The sequence below is a fragment of the Myiozetetes cayanensis genome, unplaced genomic scaffold (genome assembly GCF_022539395.1).
Source record: "Myiozetetes cayanensis isolate MyiCay16 unplaced genomic scaffold, myiCay2020 scf9, whole genome shotgun sequence".
Taxonomy (NCBI): domain Eukaryota; kingdom Metazoa; phylum Chordata; class Aves; order Passeriformes; family Tyrannidae; genus Myiozetetes; species Myiozetetes cayanensis.
In genome coordinates this window covers 18666388-18688642 of record NW_026088185.1, presented here as the reverse complement: position 1 = coordinate 18688642, position 22255 = coordinate 18666388, and the positions used below count along the sequence as shown (strand labels likewise).

General features: G+C 35.8%; 1 protein-coding gene across 3 annotated transcripts in view; it reads left to right on the top strand.

The window, feature by feature from the left end:
- UBR3 (ubiquitin protein ligase E3 component n-recognin 3) overlaps nt 1-22255 on the top strand; it is a 106217-nt gene that overhangs the window by 34137 nt on the left and 49825 nt on the right. For all 3 annotated transcript variants that reach the window (XM_050340607.1, XM_050340606.1, XM_050340608.1), the window contains 14 exons: nt 297-383; nt 982-1047; nt 1132-1221; nt 2326-2454; nt 2546-2598; nt 3223-3356; nt 3833-3920; nt 5305-5444; nt 8557-8653; nt 9891-10032; nt 12153-12257; nt 13233-13406; nt 14938-15398; nt 19247-19335. In XM_050340607.1, coding sequence (XP_050196564.1) covers nt 297-383; nt 982-1047; nt 1132-1221; nt 2326-2454; nt 2546-2598; nt 3223-3356; nt 3833-3920; nt 5305-5444; nt 8557-8653; nt 9891-10032; nt 12153-12257; nt 13233-13406; nt 14938-15398; nt 19247-19335 — 1855 coding nt within the window. The remainder of the gene's footprint in view (nt 1-296; nt 384-981; nt 1048-1131; nt 1222-2325; nt 2455-2545; nt 2599-3222; nt 3357-3832; nt 3921-5304; nt 5445-8556; nt 8654-9890; nt 10033-12152; nt 12258-13232; nt 13407-14937; nt 15399-19246; nt 19336-22255) is intronic.

Genomic DNA, 22255 nt, shown 5'->3' with positions numbered 1-22255 from the left:
GTACAGCTCTAGTCTTGAAATACATGATTTAACCTGAAATATAGTATAGTTTTATGGCATTTTTATAGAGTTACATCATGCAGTCATAACAAGGTTTGCTTACTGATAAAATCTATGCAGTATTGTGGTATTGTAGCATTTTGGGTTGGACTCAATGATCTTGGAGGTCTTTCCCAACCTTAATGTTTCTGTAAAAATATTCTTGAAATAATCATATATATTTGTAGTAGGAAAACAGTGATACTTTCTTAAAGCTGTTTTGGCTCATGTAGCATGCTGGTTTCTCTTAACTGCAGGAAACACAGGAATACACACGGAATGTTGTCAGATACTGCCTCGAAGCGCTTCAGGACTGGTTTGATGCTATCAACTTTGTAGATGAGGTAAATATCCTTAGTGAATCTAAGCAAATTACTGTGAAAATCTGGTTAAATTTCAAAGGTGATACACTTCCTGCCCCCCCTACTCTCCCCTTAAATTAAATCATTACTCAAGGTGGTGATCAAAAAAGGATTGCCTTGCTGAAATTAGTTTGTACTTAATAGTTGCAATGTTGTATCCTAGGATCCTGTATTTGTAGAGTCTTGGTGACTTAGATTTGCTAGTGCAGTCTTAAGCTGTGTGAGTTTTAAAAGGAGTGCTATTGATAGACTGCTGTTGTGCTGAATGAAGAGCTGAAGCAATGGCCAAACAGAAGTCCTGTTGTGCTGTGGTAGTGGGGAGCAGCTTTGCCAGTTACCAGGCAATACTCTCAAACACCTCAGAGTGCCAGTGGCTACTGGGGACTTAAGAGAGAAACTACAGCTGTCTAAGGGGAACTTGAATAATCAGAAAGGCAGGGAAATGAAGTAATAGTTAGTGAAAAGTAAGTCAATCAAATGAAGACATGCCAAGATACTGTCCTTGGTGGATGTGACAAAGACATTTGTAGGTTTGTTTTTTTCAATATATTATATTAAAATACCTTTATTTTACTTTCAGCCAGCTCCTAACCAGGTTACTTTCCATTTGCCATTGCACCGTTACTTTGCCATGTTTTTAAGTAAGGTAAGCCCATGTTGTTGTAGTTACACAGATGGAGATTCCCTGTCAGATGTGATCATTCAGTGCACTGTGTGCTTTTGTTTCTAGGCTGTCAAATGCCAAGAACTAGATCTGGATACTATCTTGCCAGATCAGGAGATGCTGATGAAACTAATGATTCACCCACTTCAGATTCAGGTTTGGACAAACTTCTGACTTTGCAGATGTAGAAATACACTCAGCAAAAATAGTTGCTGTCTTATTTTTTTAACCTCAGTTATTTAAGTGTATTTAGAAGTATTTAGCAATAGGAAGCATGTCTTAATTGTGGAATATCAAAGTAAAGTATATGTGGCAATATTAACTAGAAAATATTGAGTATAGGATAAACTTTTTTTTCTCCTTCGTATTTCCAAAATTAAATATGTGGCATTAGTTATCATATTCTGAGAGGTACATAATAATATTCACTATAGCACTTCCAAAAGGGTAGGAAGAACCAATCCTTTGAAAACATGGAACTGTTATGTGAATAGAATGGAATGCAAGTAGGAAAGAAATACGAATCTAAAAATTTCTGATTTCAAACTGAGAGTTCAAGAATGGATGCACCCTGCAATATTTTTTTTTACTTAAGAATTTGGATTTATTTGTATGTAAGTGGCAGTGAGCAGTATTTGTAATCACTGCTTTTAGATCTAACCTCTTTACAACCACAATACCTTCATTTTTTGAGTACTTCTCATATATAAATCACTTCATTTGGCTTTGATTACTTTTGTTGTCTGAAATGTGCTCTGATATGAAAGTGTGGTATCTGTCAGATGTCCCTGATCATTGCAGGGGGTTGGACAAGATGACCTTTAAAGGTCACTTCCAACCCAAACTATTCTATGATTCTACAAGGAAGCTGCAGAGAGATTTTTTACAAGGACATGTAGTGACAGGACAGGGACCAATGGCTTTAAACTGAGAGAGAGTAGTTTAGATTAGGTGTCACAGAGAAATTCTGTTACTGTGAGGTGGTGAGGCACTAGAATAGGTTGCCTGTAGAAGCTGTGGCTGCCCCATCCCTGGGAAGTGGTCAAGGTCAGGTTGGATGGGGCTTTGAGCAACCTGGTGTAGTGGAAGGTGTCTCTGCCCATGGCAATGGGGTTGGAACCAAGTGATCTCCAAAGTCCCTTCCAACCCAAACCTTTCTATGATTTTCATGTTTCTGTACTCATATTGATGATCTATTAACATTGAATTGAATAGCTGAATATCCCTGATATATTTATAACTTTTATTTTCCCTGAACAGGCAAGTCTCTCTGAAATTCACAGCAACATGTGGGTTAGGAATGGTCTCCAAATTAAAGGACAGGCCATGACTTACGTGCAGTCCCATTTCTGCAATTCCATGATTGATCCTGACATTTACTTGCTGCAAGTAAGTTTCTGAGAAGCCAAGCTAATACTGTTTGCTAACAAATTATTGAATTAAATTAATTAAATAAAATTAATTTATTCTCTTTCCACAGGTCTGTGCCTCTAGACTGGACCCAGATTATTTTATTTCATCTGTTTTTGAAAGGTAAGGTTAAAAGGAGAATGGTCTTGTTCAGTGTTGTGGTAGCTGTTGCCTAATTTATACCACGTGATAGAAAAGTGCATGTCTGATCCACATCTTCAGTGGTACAACTCTGCCTAGCCAAAATTAACACTTACCTAAGGGCTCTACTGAAAGAACTATCTCTTGATTTTAAACAGGATTGGCTTTTGATTTCCAGTGCAGTAGTGAAGTTTCAGACATTTGTTTTAGGGTTTTTTAAGTTTTACAGATGTTCATATGCTGTGATATTCCAGCCCAAAGAAGTACATAAATAGAGCTGCAATAGTGAGAGTCACAGAAAAGATGTCTGCTTTTTGGGGAAAAAAAAATAAATCAGAGTTTGAAGACAGATTATTTTCATTAACTTCTGTTAATGAAACATAAATGTAAGGTGTTTTCTTAAGGAGTGAATATCATTATAGCATATTCCATAGATAAATAAAAATCTAAATTTAAAAAGAAGATTTTCATGTGGTTTGTTTGCATATATTTAGTTTTGTATTCGTTCAAGTTGTTGTGAATGCTATCCTGAGTTTATTATTACATTTCACATTCATGTTTTCATGTTGGAGAATGATGTTTCTGACTTTACTGTTCACTGTGTAGATTTAAGGTGGTAGATTTATTGACGATGGCATCACAGCATCAAAATACAGTTCTGGACTCAGAGCACGAAAGGTCCATGCTGGAAGGAGCCTTAACATTTTTGGTCCTTCTGTTAAGTCTGCGTTTACATTTAGGTAAGAATCACTGCCTTAGGAATACTGGTATGTAAATAACATTAAAACATGCTCATTTATATGCAGCACTTAGTAGCTGCCTTAAAGCTGATCAACCATATAGTAACTTAGAGCGTTCAACATTTGGTTTCTTCTTTACCAGTTACTTAATTTTAATCACTTATGGATTAGAAATAGATATAATATAATGGAGAAAAATGCCTTTAATGGAAGTGGGTGGTTTGTGTAGGTGATCACATGAAGATTCTCTATCTTTTACAGAAAGATAGCAGTTTAAGTTTGTACCTGTCTGTTCTGACTGAGATTGTCTTTCATAACATTTGCACTCCCCCTTTTTTATCCTGTATTTTTATAGCACTGTATCATTACTTAATATTAGTTTGTATCAAGTTTGACATGCTTTTAATGTCAAATGAAAACTGAATGTGTTTTAAAATTGTGCTATTTTAATGGCTTTTTGAATGTTATTGTTCTAGGAATGACAGATGACGAGATCCTCAGAGCGGAGATGGTAGCCCAACTCTGTATGAATGACAGGACACACAGTTCATTATTGGATCTCATATCCTTGGAATACATTAACTAATGTGCATGAATGATAATGACAGGTGCCTGGATAATAGTAGGATTTTGGAGCTTGAACAGCATGTTTTTACCTTACGTAATTGTGTAAAGGTGTGTTTGCACATAGTTGTTAGCAAAGGCATTTGATTCAATTTTTTTTTCTTACAAAATATGCTATACTTTTTAATAGTTTAAGTTGGTTTTGATACAAAATGCTGTACTACTCTTTTTGTTCTGTTTTTAACACTGCAGAAGTCTTCTAGGTGTGAAATAAGAAATCTGTTTTCCAATGACCTTGTAGAAAGTTTAGCCAAGTGTCACCTTTTATCTGGGTTTTAGCCTTTCATTATTACTACTTTTATGCCAGTATAAAAAGCAGCCAGTCTACACTATATTTGCTTTTGCTGTCAGTAGCCGAAAATTCAAATAATAGCAATCCTGCATGTTGCTTTAACATTGGAGTGAAGTGCATGTGTTATGGGGGAAAGGGTAGCAAACTCCAGGGGCTCTTCCTGCACAGGGATACTGTTCATGCTCCCAGGCAGCTCACTACAGATGTGCAGGTTTCACTGCTATTTAGTGTCTTAGGTTCTGTAGGCAAATGGAACAGCTTGCCATGACTGCATGAAAGAGCTTGCAATCCAGGGATAGGCATTGAGCAAAATATTAGGAATATAAAGGTAGGAGAGGAGGAGATCAAGAGTTACAAATCTGTAATAAGATTTATTAATTGTTATGATATGCCCTAGTAACTCAAATATTTAAATGTGTAAAATAAGTGATTACGTAGAATGATTCACTTAAGTGAATCACTTAACTATGTAAACTAAGTGAATCATTTATACAAGCAATCCCTTTTCACTAAGCAGAAGTTCACCTATTTGTAAGTGCTGCTTGTGTTTTGGAGTAATGTCAGTAGGTTTATATTGCTACCAAAAATGAGAACTATCCAATCCAAGATGCAGAATTGCTTATTGTGTTCATGGATCCTGAGCTATTTACTTGCTTTTTTTGCACTTAGCTGTAAATGCCAAATATTCTTCCTATGAAGAGAGACAAAATGTTTGTAAATAAAGGCTAGTGCAAAAACTTTGTATACACTAAAGTTAGTGGGGTTAATTTCTCATTAGGTACTTAATGTCTTGAGCCAAGCATATAGCAGTTTTCTTGCTTTAAAAAGTTTACTGTGCTAGGCAGGAGGCTTTGATTCTCTTCAGTCACAGTTATGGTTCCTGGCAGCTGGAGCATACAGACCTCTTGTGGTAAGCACAGAGCACTGCTGAAACGTGGTGTGAGAGGAGTGACTGAAAATGTCAAGAGAGGAGTAAAATGGCTGTGACCTGCCATGAAGTTAGTTTTGCTTTCCTTAACACAGATGTTACATTCCAGAAAACCCCAATCCCAAAAGTGGTATTATTCCAGGAAGTTTAAGCTTTGAATCAGTCCTGTCAGCTGTTGCTGACTTTAAAGCTCCTGTTTTTGAACCTGGAGGTTCCATGCAACAAGGAATGTATACACCTAAAGGTATGGTAACCGGTGTTCCCTTACAGCATGCTCAGGGGTAAGATGCTTAATCAGTGTTTGTTTGGTTTTGTTGTTGTGAGCTTTTTTCATTAAAAATAACCCAAACCCAACCTACCAAATGATGTTAAAACCCCCACTCCATCCTCCCAATAAAAGAGCAAAACCCGCTACCACCACTAAAACCCTACAAAACTTGTTTGAGTTTTTTGTTATTGTCTGTTTCCTAAATTTAAGAGCATTGCTAAAGACCAGCAATAGTCCTTAGTAAATTCATTTTCATCTAGGCTGAAAATGAGCTTTTGCATTACTCAGGTATCCTCAGAAAACAAGGGAAAATGGGGAACTGAAGAATTCTTTTATTTTACTGATCTGCATACTTAATCGTTCATATGATGTAAAGAAAATCTGATCTTCAGTAGAGTTTAGAACTGTTGGCACCAGTGAGATGTCAGTCGCAAAAATACGTTCTTTGAAGTTCTTCACATTTTGATTAATAAAGATACCATGATTTACTGTCCTGTAACATTTTTCATGGTCAGTAGTGAGGGTCTAGAACAAAGTTCAGGCTAAGCTGGTTATAGAATACTCTTCTATAATTCTACAAAGGATACAGTGCAGAAATGACAAGTGTCTTCCCCTGACCAGCTTGTCATCTAAATTGGACTCAACACAGCATTGGTATATCAAAGGAGTGAAAGAATTTAAGGACTTAGCTCTCCGTTACTGTTTGCTGTCACTGAGCAGATAAGCCTGTAGGGATCTGAAATGCTCCATGTGCTCTGGTTGTGCTTCAGCTAATGGCAATGCTGAACAGGGTTTAACTCCTTCCTCCCCTGTGTACCTCCCTTGAAAATCACAAAGGTTGGGGTTTTACCAATTTGAAACCATTTGGTTTGTAATCTTTTGTGGACTTTGTTTTTTTTTTCAGGGCGTGGTGGGGGTGGGCAGATGAGTTAATGTGGGAACTAGTACTGTAGTAACTTGTTTGCCAGCTTTTATACTGTGAGATTAGTCAGTAAAACCCTTTTATACAAATTAACAACCAGTGAAATAATTTTGTGAAACTAAAGTTTTGAGAATTGATTCATCCTGGTTCCTTGATGTGTAATTAGGCAGCCTAACACCTATGTATTTAAAATAATTTCGTTTTAATGTTATGTAAACTGCATTTCTTTATGTCATATCCCTTTTCTGGAGCTTGTGAAATGCTGGTATTTTTCATAACAGAGTGTGAAGGAAAAAATGGATTATGATATTTTTAATTATAGAACTTTATATTTACGGAATCTAATGCTAGATTACAGTATTTGGGGATTTTTTTGTATTTGGATTTCTTTAAACTTTCAGTAAACAATTTATTCCAGAGGAAAACTGTGTTAAGTATCTCATTTATAGCAGTAAATACTGAAGTAATTTGTAATACTATACAAAATATCATCTTCTTAGAGTAATAAAAAACCTAAGATGCTTCAGGAATAAAAGCTGGCATGGTTTTCTTTATTATTCCCTCTTAAGTGTTCATATTCTCTGTAAGACTACATAGATTCTCAAAACCTTGGCTTTTAAGAATCGTAGTTTGTGGCCTGTCACAGTTAAAGCAAGTCATGTTGAGATCCATTCCCTCTAATCCTCTAATCTCATTTCCCTAAATTTGGGGGGGGTGAAATCTACTTTATATTTGCAGATCCCTAGATTTTGCCTCCATTAACTATCATTAAAAAAACCCTAAACCAACCATTCAAACTGAACAAACCAAATTCCAAAAGCAGGTTCTTCCTATTCTCTGTAGATTTGTGTGCTGAAGGTGAGTTGTGTGTGTGTTTCCAATATTCCCTATGTGGCTCCCTCGCCGAGTTCTTTCTTCTCATTGTGCATTAGCAGCCCAAACAAGCTTGGTGTGTGTGTCAGACTGCAACAGTTAACTCTGTCCAGAAAAAATGGATGTTTTGGAAGCTAAATTTGGTCATATTTCATATGTAATGGAAACTATGCTAAGTGTTCTCTCTCAGCAGCACATGAGATATCTGGAGAGCTGTAGCCTTAGCAGGGGTTAATATATAGAGTATAGACCATTATATAGGAGTATAGGCCCCTTGTCTTACTGCCTGGGGAAAATTAATCTCAGAAGTGTGGCAAAGCTGCTTATTTTTGCCTGTGAAAAGTTGGAAGAGTGTTGTAAGCACTTGTGTTCTATTATTCCTGCTGGTGGAGCTAAAATTCTGTGTCTGCTGGGTTTGTTCCTCCATTTGGGGTCATTGAATCTTGCCTTCATATTGCTGTGTTATGAGAGCTAAACACTTCAAAACAATTAATAGAATGAATATCTTTTTTTTACTCTAGGTTGGAAACCTAGTTTTGTTTTTTAATAACTTGTACATAGAAAAAAAAGGTAGTTAAAATGGATCTCTTTATAGACTGTTCTGTGTTTACCCTGATCTCTTTTCTGTGGTTGCTCTGAAAAGCCACTCCTGATGTCACTTTCAAGCTACTAAATTGAACAGATGTAACCTGGATTTTAATGCCAAAATAATGCATAGGTATTAGTTAGAAAACAAAGGCATATTTGTGAAAGATTGATCACAGATACCATTTGATACGAAACTTGATCATTTTCAAGACTGAACAGAAACTGGTGTTGTTGAGGTCATTTGGTTCACTACGTTTAATGGTAAAATATCTACCTGCTAACTGCTCTGCAGGCTGTACTTCCTGTTTTCAAGAGGGCTTGTGCCTATCATGTACCAAGTGAAAAATAATTTAAACCTTTTCTTACATATACTTGGAAATGAAAAAAAGCAGAACAAGAAGTGCACAGAAATAGTGTTTTGAGGGTTGTTTTGGGGAACTTGTTCGTAGAAAAGAAGTATTGCCTTAGTAGAGTGGGGTTTTTTGGTGTTTTGAAACAAATCAAAATTTCACAAGAAATATTTTTTATATCAATAGTGATAATAATATAGTAAGTATTACTAGAGTTATTAAAAATTGCTGTTGTTTGCTGAAATAATTATATAATAGAAACCCCATATAATTATAGCTAGTTAAGAATAGACTCTTAGAATAAGATGTAAGGTCTTTAAAGAGAATGTTAACATAAATTTCTTTTAAATAACAGCTGAAGTTTGGGATAAGGAGTTTGACCCTGTCATGGTAATCCTTCGAACAGTTTACCGGAGAGATGTGCAGTCTGCCATGGACAGATATACAGCATTGTAAGTTGAATCATTTTTAGAAATGTAACGTCATATTGTTGCTCATCGCACAACCCATTTTTTGTTTTCACTGTCTGGTAATGCTAATCATTTTATCAGTGTTTTCGGGACCCCCAGATTTGTCCTGGAGTAAATAGTCTACAAATTTACAGGCAGTATCAGGGTTTTGGTTATTTTAGTCTGTTATTCTTCCATAAATGTTTAAAAATACATCTGAAGTGCCACAGAGAAAGCAGTGAATGTTGTCACAGCTAAAATACTTAACCAAAGGTAGTGTTTAAAAATCAGTTACAAATTATTGAAAGCAGCATTATCTGTTTTTATTTATTTTACACTTAGGTACATGAAGTGCAATATTTCAGTGTTCTGTGTTTTGAAATTGTATTGAAGACAATCTGTTTTTTTCCTATGTATTCACTCATGACAGAAACCATAGGTGAATTAATTCTGATGTACAGGAAAAAACACTGGTGAAACTCTTTCAGTTCTGACAAGCAAGATGATATGGTCTTAATTCTGTTCCTTAACATTCCATCCCTTACAGCTGTGTACTCTTACAGAGTCGTATTTCAGCTGATTTGTCTTTTATTTCACACCTTGGGAGTAAAAATCAATATTAAAACCCCCTTACAATAAATGTAATGAAGTAATCCTCTGCCCCTGTGGTGACTGAGGTAGTATTCTCCTAAATAATTGCATCATCTATTGCACTGGATTCCCCTTATTAGAAATATTGGTCCATGTTGAACTTAAAATTTAATTTTAAAATGCACAGATACAATAGCACTGATTCTGTCAACTGTAGCTCATTATGGCTAGCATTTCTTGGTATAGCCTGTAATCCATTCCTCCCTGTGAGAGGTTTCTTTACTGCATGACCAACGTGGTTTTGGGTGCAGTGAAGTTTTCTCTCTCCTCTGTGTGCCTCTTAGAATGAAAATGGAATGCCTAAATTCCTAGCAGTAGCTAAAAAATCTTTTAACTTTATAAATAGAGGTCATTTACATCAGTGGTAATGCACAGAAAAATAACACTGGAGTCAGTTTAATCTTTTTGGAATGCTACTTAAATATATTAAATGGCTTAGAAACACTTATCATCATAAAGTCAGTCTGAACAATAAGAATGCAGGATAATTATGTGTACCGATGGCAGTCGTCTACATTATTGCAGTGTAGATTTGCCATATTGCAAGTATAGAAACATAATTTTCAACATTTAACATTTGTTTCAACAGTTTAAAGCAAAGTGGTAAATTCCCTGGAAACCCATGGCCTCCATACAAGAAGAGAACACCACTACACCCAAGTTACAAAGGTCTCATAAAGCTTTTGCACTGTAAAACCCTGCACATCGTGCTCTTCACACTTCTTTACAAGGTACAGTTGTGATTCTCATGTCCTGTGTTTTACTTCCACGTTTTTTACTAAAGTCCTTAGAAGAATGATTTTTAAAGTTTATGTAGAGTAATGAAGTTCAATTTTTGGTTTATTTGCTATGTCCAGTATGAGTTTTTTCCTTCCACTTCCATTATTTCATGAATGATTAATTCATATATGCACACACTGAGTTAGGAACCCAAGTGGATGAACAGTCCTCCTCTACTTTGAGTAACACTGTCTTAGCCATCAGAGTTGTGATTTGAATTGTTGTTCCGTGACGGTCTCAGGGAGCACAGGGGCATGAGTGGTGTTCCTTTGGCCCCCCTTGCAGAGTTTTAAGGCATCAGCAGCTTGTTCAAATATAAACAATCTTTGTGATTTATATCCTCAAGAGCAAATAGGACTCATAAGTGCAGTTGGTTCTAACATCACTGCCTGGGCACATTCCGGCTTTTGATAATGTTATAGCACTTGTTTTTTAGGGCTAATTGATGTCTTTAAGTCTCTGTACTTAGGAAGTGCTTTCAAAGCGTTGTGCTGCAGAGCCAGATGAGGGACTCTAAAAAGGGCTTTGACTGAGCTGTGCCTTTGCTGGGCAGACCTGCCTTTTGTGCTCTAAGTGCTCTCAGCGTCCCTAAAACTATTTTGCTTCCCTGTTAAGCTTCTCTTGAATAGAAAATATCTGTTGTAATACAAGAATGCTGCTGAAGGAAAGAAGAGCTTGGGATTATGTAGAAGATAAATATTTTGATATGGAACAAAAATGGAGACTGTAGGAAAGGAGTGCATTATCTTTTACTGTCTTGCTCATTGGTTCTTTTTTGGCTACTTTTTCTCTTATTCCATTAGGAACCATCAAGGGCTTAAATCTTGAGAATCTTAACATTTCTGAGTTACTATTTTAGCTTAAATGTCAAATACTTTTCTACCAGATTTATGGATGGTAGAAAATACATAGTGATTTATCCTGTGGGGATGGCTTAAATGATGTCTGGTGTATTTGTGAAATTTTGCCAATTTGTGACAACCTTTATTGTATCTCTTGACTTCTGAGACTTCCTACAGAAGAACAGTAAACTACATTTGATGAGTTTATTTTTCAGAAGTGTTGGTCAACATGACTTTTGATTCTGACTGGTACAGTTGCACATGCTCTTCATATTAAGATAACACTGAGTCCCCTTTTTAATTAAATAACCTCCATAATCACAGATTTGTTTGAGTTTGATTAAATGAGCTGCTCAAACTCTTTTTAGAAAAACTATTGTAAAACAATGTATTTTTTAAAAGATTTTATCTCTCTGGTGTTTCTAATAGGTTTATCTTCTTAGGAAATTCGTCCTATTCAATATGAAGTCATGTCTAAAACTTTGTTAGGTTACACTCTAAAACTATTTATTTTTATAGTAGCTGTCTACAGTGAAATTTTAAATGTATTTTCTCATGCACTTCTTTTTGGTCACTTGCAAGATTTTACCGTTTTTTTTTCCTTTAAATCAGAATATTCTCAAGAGGAAAGCTGTCCTGGTTTTTAATTTCAGCAGCACTGGTTCTTCCTCTCAGTGCATTAAGAGCTGTGTTAGAAGAAAGATACGGGCATTTATTAATACAAAGATAAGGTTGTTTATTATTTGTAACTAAAAAAGGTGATGTGCAGGTTGTTGTGAACTGAGTTCATGTTGACCCTCTGGCATTCCCAGTTATTCAGGCATGGCTTACAGAACTGGGGCCTTGTGAGGCCTTGTGGTGATGGATCCCATGGAACAGGGAGGGGAGGCACGGAGCTCACAGTGGTGGTGTCTGTGCTGCTCCACCTGCCACTCTAGAGTTAAAGTAAATCGCAGCTTGAACTGCTCATAACTTACAAGCTTTTTCTGACTGGAAAGATGTACAACTACATTTGGCATTTTTGGTGATGATCAAAGGTTAGGCTTTTTTCTAAAACGCAGAATTAATTTTTAAACAACTTTAAAAAAAAAAAAAAACAACACCTCACCCAAAAACCAACCAAACATAAAACCCCTGAAGAGTCCAAAATGTATTATTCAGAATACTTTTTTTAAGTTGAGATATATTGAAGCCTTAATCTTCTAACATGTGAATGTTTTTCTCCCTAGATATTAATGGATCATCAGAATTTATCAGAGCATGTGCTTTGCATGGTTTTGTATTTGATTGAGCTGGGGTTGGAAAATTCTCCAGAACAAGAATCAGATGAAGAGGTGAGAATAAATACCATATTTTTCATTAAAATATAAAGGTACTGTCTAACGATTCATTATTTTAAAAAAATATTTTACCATAGGAGTTAGAATAAAATATCTGTATGTAGTTATATGGAGAACAACTTAAAAAAAAAACCACACCCCTCCCCCTCAAAAAACCAACATAAAAACAAAACAAAACAAAAAAAACCAACCCAACAAACCAAAACCAAAAAAGCAAGCCCAAACAAACAAACAAAAATACCCCCCAAAACCTCCATATTGTTGTGAAGAATATGATATCTTGTTACATATTTCAACAGTTTCTGTGTATATTTATAGCCTGACAACACAGATTGATTAGATGGTTACTATTCTTTAAATTAGTACTTGAAATTGTGTACAAAAAAAAAATTGAGTTTAAAAATCACTTTAATTTTTAGATTTTCAGCTGAAACCTTTATTGCTAAAGGTCTGTATCTTCTAAAATATGTGAATTAGCCAAAATTCTAACTCTGCTTTTGATGAGAATTTGAATATAAAGAGCCATTTTTGTGATTGCAGATTCCCTTATGTTATCTGACTTCCATAATTTTTTTATGTTTAATCTTGCTTTTATGTCTAAGGATTTGCCACATTTTTTTTCAGAGATTGACTTCTATATAGTTCAGATTTTTTTGTAATTATCTTAGATTGTACAGCTTTGGATTACTCTCCAGAGCTCCTTCTAATTCTGCTACCTAGCACTAATGGCTGTATTTGATTATATTCAAATAAAGTATTTAAATTTATATATTTATCAGCCCTGTGGTCCTCACGGTAAGCATCAGTCATCATAATTTTTAAGAGATATATTGGCTTCATTGAGTTACATGATGTTCAACATACTGTTCCTAGCTCATGGAGAGATGATGGCCTCTGTAATACAGTTATAAAAGCAACACAAATTATTTTAAAACAGAAGTATATTAGGGGGTTTTTTAATCGTTTTAGGAATCTGCAGGTGGACAAGAGCGTTGCCACGATAGTTGGTTTCCAGGTAGCAACTTGGTTTCTAACATGCGTCACTTCATTAACTATGTCCGAGTAAGAGTACCAGAAACTGCTCCAGAGGTGAAGAGGGAACCACCTGCAAGTACGAGTTCCGATGGTTTGGCTTCCTCACAGGTAAGTAACATGCAAATGCTAGTCCTTTCCCTACATTAGATTAAGTTATTGCCTGTTTAGGCTTTTTTTTTTTTTTAGCATTTTTGTTACCGTTTTTGATTAATTTCTTGGGATATTCTTTTTCCTTCAGTAATTTTTCCTAAGATAACAGGAAGTAGAAATTATTTCAAATGATACCTCTTTCCAGATGATATATTTAATGACTTTTTTTGTCCTCAATCTACCAGAGTTCAAGGCGGAAGAGCCTCCAGAGAGAGGTAGATCTGTGTGCAGTTTGTTCTCCTAAGCAATTAACTAGCAATGTGGCTTTTATTGTGCTCATCTTAACATTCAGTGGAATTTGCTAATTTTCCTGAATTTCCTTTAAATTCATATTGCAAGAACTCATGCTTTTTTCATGTTCTTGATGGTAATATTACGTAGTAGATTTTAAGCAACAAAACAACATTACATTTTTAATATGTATTTTGAAATAAAAGCTTTCTATCAAATATAAGATGTCATTGATGGCATACTGCTTGAGCTCCGTGTTTAGGCCTGCTTTGTCTCACCAACGTATTACTAACATTCGATAATGTAAAATAGTCTTAGCTTTCTTGAATCTAGGTAAGTTTACCTTACACTGAAAGTGCATTTGAAATGATTAGTAGCTTTTTTTTGTTGTTGGGAAAACAAATGAATACGTAAATGGTGGGATTCTGAAAGATTTATAGCCAGTAGTGATACAATTCTGTGTCAGGATTGTATGCTAGATGTAGGGAAATACAGTGTATTTTTCTTTTGCGTGTTAATGTCAGAAAAATAGACAAAATCTAAAGTAGGGAGGTGATATGAAATAGATTAAAATATAAAGGTGGGTGTGGGAATTGTCAGAATCCCATTTTTATATTTGATGTCTGAAGTATTTGATATCTCTTAACTGCCTGGCCTTCTGAGAGGGAGAGAGTAAGATGTCTGTCTGCTGTGGATTCAGTATATGTATCCTTAATTTAGTACTGAAAGCAAGAGCAGTACGAGATAGAGAGATCTGAACAGACTCTGTCGTTAATGTAGCTGCAATCATCACAGCAAGTTCTGCTTGCCAGTATTGGTATGTGGCTCCTACATCTCAGCTAAGAAATCCGCAGAAAATGTGGCATTAAGAGTTGTGTTGTGCAACGGTGCTCAGTAGACTTGAATAAAGGTGTTTAAATGACATAAAGATACTGAAATTAATATTCTAGAAAAGCTAGGAAATATTGCTTGGAGAACAGATTTATAAGTTAGATTAGGACAAAACCAGTTGTTTTGGTATGGATATTTCCATTTTGTACTTGGCTTTTTATGCAGCTGCATATAACAGACTTGTATCAAAATATGATATGCAAGCTTAGTATTTTGCTGTCCTAATTTTCAATACATTTTGGGAGGGGAGAGGAATCTTTAAGTTTTGTGCTTTTCCTCCTGGCTTAAAATATTTTCTAAGGTTTTGTAAATGTATGCAGTTATACTTGTACTTTTGCAAATTAATCATTATGATTTTTTTCTCAAGAACTCGGGGACAGCTCAAGTGTTCAGTTTGGTCGCAGAACGTCGGAAGAAATTTCAGGAGATCATCAATCGGAACACCAGTGAGGCAAATCAGGTGGTTCGACCCAAAACATCCATGAAATGGTCAGCACCTGGTGCAACTCCACAGCTAACCACAGCCATTCTAGAAGTCAAGGAAAGCATACTGTCCTTGCTGATTAAACTGCATCACAAACTCTCAGGAAAACAAAACTCTTACTATCCTCCATGGTTGGATGATGTGGATGTTTTAATCCACCCAGAAATTCCAAGATACTCTCATGGTGATGGAATGACGGCAGTAGAAAGAATTTTATTGAAAGCTGCTGTACAGAGCAGATTGAATAAACGTATAATTGAAGAGATATGCAGGAAGGTGACACCTCCTGTCCCGCCAAAAAAGATTAGTTCTGCAGAGAAGAAAACTTTGGATAAAGAAGAAAGGTAACGTTAACACAGTAAAGAGGCAGTAGGAAAGTGTGTGTTGTGCATCTGTTGGTCTGTTTCTAGGTTTTTGCACAAATTACATATTAAAAGAATAAGTCTTAATTCTGCAGTTCTCTTTATCCATTTTTAATATACACGATTTACACGGGTACTGGGGTGGGATCTGCACCTTGTATTTTAGGTCTTTAAATTAGAAAATTTTAATAATAATTTTATGTGATACACATGCTGACCCTTCATGTTGCTGTGTATACTGCTCGTATATACAAAGGTGTAGAATTAAGATTGTGTTAATTTTTGTGGTTTAACCTTAAGATGAGTTAGAATTTTTATTTGTATTGTCTGTTCATTCACATGCACACATCAGACCATGATTGTTTTTGGCTTTTGTTTAATATATATGGTTTTGGTAATTCTACCTTTTTCGCTTGTCTGAGCTATTCAATTTTAAAAGTATGTTTTTAATTTTTTTAGCTCTTATTTAAAAAAAAAATATATATAAAAAAAATCATGTTTTCCTATTATGTGACCTGAAAACTCGCAAGCCAGTTGCTTGTCTTGGGCTGAAATGTTTTTGGGAAAAAGCTTGCACAGTGTTGAGGTTGGGGCATAACAAGTCCTGAGAGCCCCCAGAGTACTGGCAGGACTGAAACCGAATGCAGAGAACCTCTTCTCTTCTGTTGTCAGCAAAGCTTGTATTGGCACCAGAGTCCTAGGGAAGAGGAATCACTAGTTCAAATGCCTAAAGGACAGCAACTCGAGTTTAGAGGTAGAGGTGAAAACTAGGACTGGAAGGAGCAGTGTTGAAACTGGGACTGGAAGGAGAAACCTTGTGCCTTATGGACAGTGTACTACTGAGCAAAGGGCAAATGCCAGGTCAAGTGAATAGCTGATGTGAGAAGACTCAAGCTGGCCTGTGGGCATGTTAGAGAAGAACTGGGTTGTCAGGACAAAAATATTCAGAGGAAAGTAGCAAGTGAAAAAAAAATTAGTAAAAATCTCAGTGAGGAAGAATGGGGTCTTGAGAGTTGGTAGGAGAAGGAGAATGTACAACAGTAATGAAGGGCATGAGTAAGACAGATTGGTTTTTGGGGGATGTGATAGAGTCAGCTGGAAAGAAGAGTTATCTGGAGTGGGGCAGTGGGAAGAGACTGGCTGCTGGGCAGTGCCAAAGACTGGAACGTGATACTTGAAGCGAGAGGACAGGGAGAGCGTTAGAAGGTTGGGGCATAGAGAGTGGGGTGTTCAGGTCAGAGTACTTAGCACATTAACTAAAGGGGAGACAGAGCACAGGCTGGGATGGACAAAGTGATGATTGAGTGCTCATTCATGCAGTATTTTGAATGTTTTATGTAACCAGACTATATGAGTATGGATCTAGAAATTTGAGTAGAAATGTGCAGTCATCTGACTCAGTTGGTTTCTTGATTACCTTTATTTATCCTGCTATTTTCATTTGGTTTAAAATAATTTTTTCATTACATTATTGCAGATATGTCCAGCACCTTCACTGTACTTGAATATTGCACATAACAAAAAAAAAAAAAAAAAAAAAAATTTCATCTAAGTTACATGCTTTACAAAGTAAAATTATTTTTTTCTTGCTAGTGTTTTGTTAATAGTTTAATTTTCAACATCCCTTGTAATGGTTCAGTAAATGAGAGAAACAGTCAAGGTTTAGCATGTAAAATTGTCTATCAGAGAAAGACACAATGAATGACTGCTTTAGATAAAACACAGCTACATCTTGGACACCTAATCAGTACTGTGGTACTCAATAGTGCTAAATTTATGTACAGGAGAAGCACAGGAATCAATGAAACAAGTAACTTTTCATATAGAAAAAGGGTGAGGTTATTCCTTTCCCTCTATAAAGGATGTGATAATTTCAAGGATCTTTTGGAGGCATTTTAAGTTTTCAGTTAAGTTTGGGGGCTAATGTAATGATGAAAATAAATGTTTTCCATTCTTTGTTCTGAGTGATTATCTTCTTCCCAGATTTTTAATGGTATTAGTGGACAGCACGGTAACTAAAATGACTAAACTCATGGGCTGACTGTGTTCATATTGTCAGGCTGCAGATTTTTTACTTTTTTGATTTTGTTTTAGTTTTCCCCTCAAATCCAGTTTTGTGTCAGTGAAGACTGAGCAGACTCTGCATGTTAAATGATCACCCTTTCTGGTTACTTCAGCATATAATGACAAACTTGGCATCTCTCAGGCAATGAATTGTTACCATAGAAACTGAAATACAGAACTAGAAGCGAGCGTGAGCTGCTTGCAGTATTTTTTCAATTGCAGTGTCATACTCCCATGGGCCATCACGGAAAATTACTGAGCTGTACTGAATCTGTCAGAGTTTGTTTATGTCTTCTTATTAAAGGCATCTATTTACAGTCACTCTGCTTTTAGTCAAGGTGTATATTGAGAAATTTCTAGGGAGAAATAAATAAAACTAGGTCTAATAAATGCCCTGCTCTGATCCTCAGAATAATGAATCTTAGTGTTGTTGCAAATAGAAGTTATTTTGAGAAATGGTGACTGTACAATGTAACAGATAAATGGGCAGAGATATTTGGGGCATTAAGAAAACAAGTTAGAAGCTTTGACTTATAAACAGGCCACCTCAGGATAACAGGGTACAGTATGTGAGGCTACTGTGGGCCTGTGCATGCCTGTTCCTGTGCCAGGACACTGATAATCAGACAGTGCCAGAGTCTGAAGATGACTCACCCATCAGCATATCAGATGCCAAGTGCTGCCTTTAAATCCCATGTTAGTTATCTGAATTATCTCTAAGCAGGGGAAGAAATTCATTGGAAATGCTGGTGTGCAGAACATGTAGCTGTGACAGAGCTTCCATAGGTGCCCTGGTGCATAAACACCCCAGCCGTGGGGCCTGTGGGTGTTTGCATGTTCCATGTGGTGAGCAGCTGTGGTGTAGGGGTTTTGTTTGGTTTTCCCACTTCCATTCTTCCATTTTCCATGTAAACTCTTGCCAAATAAGGGGAATGAGTGTCTATTTTCTTTCTCTCTTTACATCCGTCAATATTCCTCTATGCACTGCAGTATATATTTATCTAGGGAGTTAGCTGGTCATATAACCTTGTACAGGTCATTAATACATTTTAATTAGAAGGGTAGACAAGAATAAGTGTCTATTGTCTTCCATTTGTAAATCCAGAGCTGTGATAAACAATGAGGAAAAAGTTAGTGAAGTCAGCTTGGCTCCAGGGAGATAAGGGGTTTTAATCTGGATGCAATCTCAAGCTTCTTTAAGTCCAGGTCTAAAAGCTGTTGGTGACCAGGATCTCAGGTGGAGGTGGGGGAGAAAGACCCACTGTGAGGAGCCTTAACTGAAAAACAAATTATCTGTAGTTGTTTCTCTTGCCAGCAAGCTTGATACAAAAGGGAGGGAGGTAGGCTATTATTTTTATTAGCTTGTAATCATTGGTTGCTCACAGCGGTACTTGTTTTTGTACAAGAGTTGATATTCCACTCTTGTTATTCTTCCCATGCGTAACAGGAAAAAAAGGTTCAAAAGTAAGGTCTTGTGTTCTTTTTTTCACAATGTTATATCCTAGTCTTTTAGAAGATCCTTTGGTTTTCTGAAGGGTGTTTTAGGACAGGATTTTATTCCTTTCTTTCATACTCAAAATAATACTGATTTCTTAAACTCCACTTTTAAAGCCTTTTTTAGGCTTGGAAATTATTCCTTTATTTACTGAAAATCTGAATTTTGAGTGATTATTTGAGATGGTAACTGTAATCAGCCTGAGGTTATAAAGCATTGTTTTCACTCCATAATTTTTTTTTTTCTCTTCCCGCCTTCTTCTTTCACTCAGACGACAGAAGGCTAGAGAAAGGCAACAGAAATTGTTGGCTGAATTTGCCTCAAGGCAGAAAAGCTTCATGGAGACTGCCATGGATGTCGGTAAGTTATTGTGTGGTTGACTGCTTGCTTTTTTTGCCTTTTGCCTCGTGTTAGTATTAAGGTTTTTACTCCAACAGTTTAAAAAACAAACAAAGACACAAACACAAGAAACTCCAACCATCAACCACCCCAACCAAACTGAAAACCCTCCCTTCAGATTCAACTTCTGTATCCACCTGTTTACTAAGTACTTCTTAAGAGGCTTAAACTTATATTTTATAGGACAGACATTACTGAACACATATGTTAAAGAATAGATTAAATCTGTAGGACATAAATTTATTCCCGTTTTTTCTTAATACACAGTGGATGAAATAGTAAATATGCGTGATGTTTTAAAGTATTTACCTTCAATATAAACTGTCCCAAAATTAGTTTGTCTTTTAAAGATTGTATTTTCTTTGATTATAAAATTTAAGATTCTTTCTTTTCAGAGCCTCAAATTTTAATAAGGTAGAAGTTTTGCATTTTAAATAGATTGAATTTATAGATTTAAGGAACACATAGCTTTTAGATCAGCTGCTATAAGTGATAACGTTGTATTCTATTTCATATTCAGGCTTTACAGTAGAATCAGCTCTTGTTTTTCTTGAGAATCTGCTGTAGAAGTGCATAATGCTGATTAGTCTGTGTTTAACTGAGGAAGGGAAAATATTTTTGTCATCCGGGTTACTTAATTGAAAATTAGCACTTCTGAAAGATAAAAAGCAGGAATCTCCCCCCCCTCCCCTTAATCAAGTATCATCTGCTATGTAGTTTTCATTTGAGTTTAAGCATTGGTTACAAATATTTTGCCAACTGTATTTGCTGGGAAAATCTGGCTTTTGAAATGTCTGACTTCAGTTTGTAGGTTGCTGAGAAGATGTGTGCGCTTATATTAAGGTCTTGGATACAGCAGTCATGGATGGGGATCTGAGTAAACTGGTCTAGTGGGAGGCATCCCTGCCTGTGGTCAAGGAGTTGGAATTAGATGATGTTTAAAGTCCCTTCCAATCCAAACTGTTCTATGATTCTGTGAAATTAATCACTATGTATGTGGTGTTATGTTTGGAGGGTGTGCAATGCACTAATTTTTTTCTGGGGACTTTGTGTTCTAAGTCATCCTCATTAAATGGGTAGTTATTTCTTTTTATTTGTTGAAGGAGGAAGGGAAGAAGAGCTTTATAGTTCTACTTATTAAAAATTAAGTCTTTATATAATCATGACTAATTGAAAATAACTTGGAAACTTTGATTCTGCAGTCACCTATATTTCGAATTCTTCATATTGCAACTTTGAAATTGATGTTTTATATAGTAAATCAGATGTAACTATATATATACACCTATCAATAGCCCTTTTTGCATATATACATAAATATGCATAAATACTTTCATGCATGAGTTTTATAAGCTATGTTTAAGAGAACTGCTTTGATCTGGGGATCAATCATGCTGGTTAAATCAGTAAATTAAGCAGCATTTAGGTGGGTGAAGGACTGGGTATACTTAGCTTTTACTTAATATTAAAAAGAACCTTTCATTTCTCTACCAGGCAGACCTGGACCTTTGTGTTTATGGTTGTGCATTAAAATGTTCCTGGGGCATGCAACACTTCAATTGTTTTCTTCCTAGTATTTAAAGAATTAATAACTGTAGATATCTTAACTTAAAATGTAGTGTTTGTTGTCAATTATACCAGGTCATGCACAGCACTAGATAGGATCAACTTAATGGAATACATTTTCGTAAAATTATTCTGCATACAGAATTTTTTTGGCAACAACCTAATAGAATTCCTGGCATTTTGTTAACTGAATAATTACCTGCTTTTTCACTAACTGTCCTCAGTGTCTGCCAGGTTGTGATTCCATTTTCTGCATTTGTTATGAAAATACATTGCAGTAATGCTATAGTCCAGTATTAACAAGCTTTTATGTTCTGTCTGGCGTTAAAATAGCTCACAAAAAGGAAGTACATATTCCATTATACTGTGTGGGGTTTATCTAAAAATCTAGATTAATTTTTGCCAGGAATATTTTCTTCGGTTTGTTTAACCAAAGTGGTTTGTTTGGCTGTGAATGCAGTCTCTGTATGTTACAGCAAAAGTTGCAGAAACTATTGTTACGCTAAGTTTGAAACACAAGACATGGTAAGAATTCTGAAACTAAGCTTTCTGGAGGGGTTCAGTTTAAAGCTACTGTAATTCATAGGTTTACCCTCAATTGTAGCGCAGCTGTGCTGAAATCAGGTGGTTAACACACCTTCCCCTCTCACATATTCAAACGCTGTTGCTTGTTATTTTATTATAGATTGAAGTGTGGCAGTAGGCTTATTTCTTCATTTTGATCATTTGTTGTAACTGTAATAACACTGCCAAATGCAGGGATGGTGAGGCCTCAGCTCCCTCACTTTGTCACTGATTCAGTTGGTGTCATTTGTGTAAATTATTATTGTCGTCGTTTGAAACTTCATCTATGAGAAGTAGATGTTACTCAGTCATAAATGTGAGAACTGATGTAATTGTTTTTGGATACGGCACTTGAAAATTTCATACTGCCTTTCTATTGACAGTGTAGAAGTCTGAAAATACTCTGAATATAAATGTGTTGGGAAGGTGATAGGAGGAATAATGGAGAATAGCCAAAGCTTAAAGATTATTTTGTTAAACCCCCATAAACTTAATAGTTACCAAAGTGTTTGTTAAAGTGCGCTGTTAATCCCTGAGGTATTCCTCTATGATTGTTGGGATGCTGCGATGAAACATGGCTTAAAAGGAATTTACCCAATTCTATATTAATTATTCAGTGTCTCATTTTACCAGCAGAATTTGTTTATTTGAACTGAAATGCACAAATTCATCTGAGATTCTGAAAATAAAGGTTGGCGTTTTCTTTCACGTAATGACTATAGAAAAAATTCCAGTTATGTATCACTTTCCA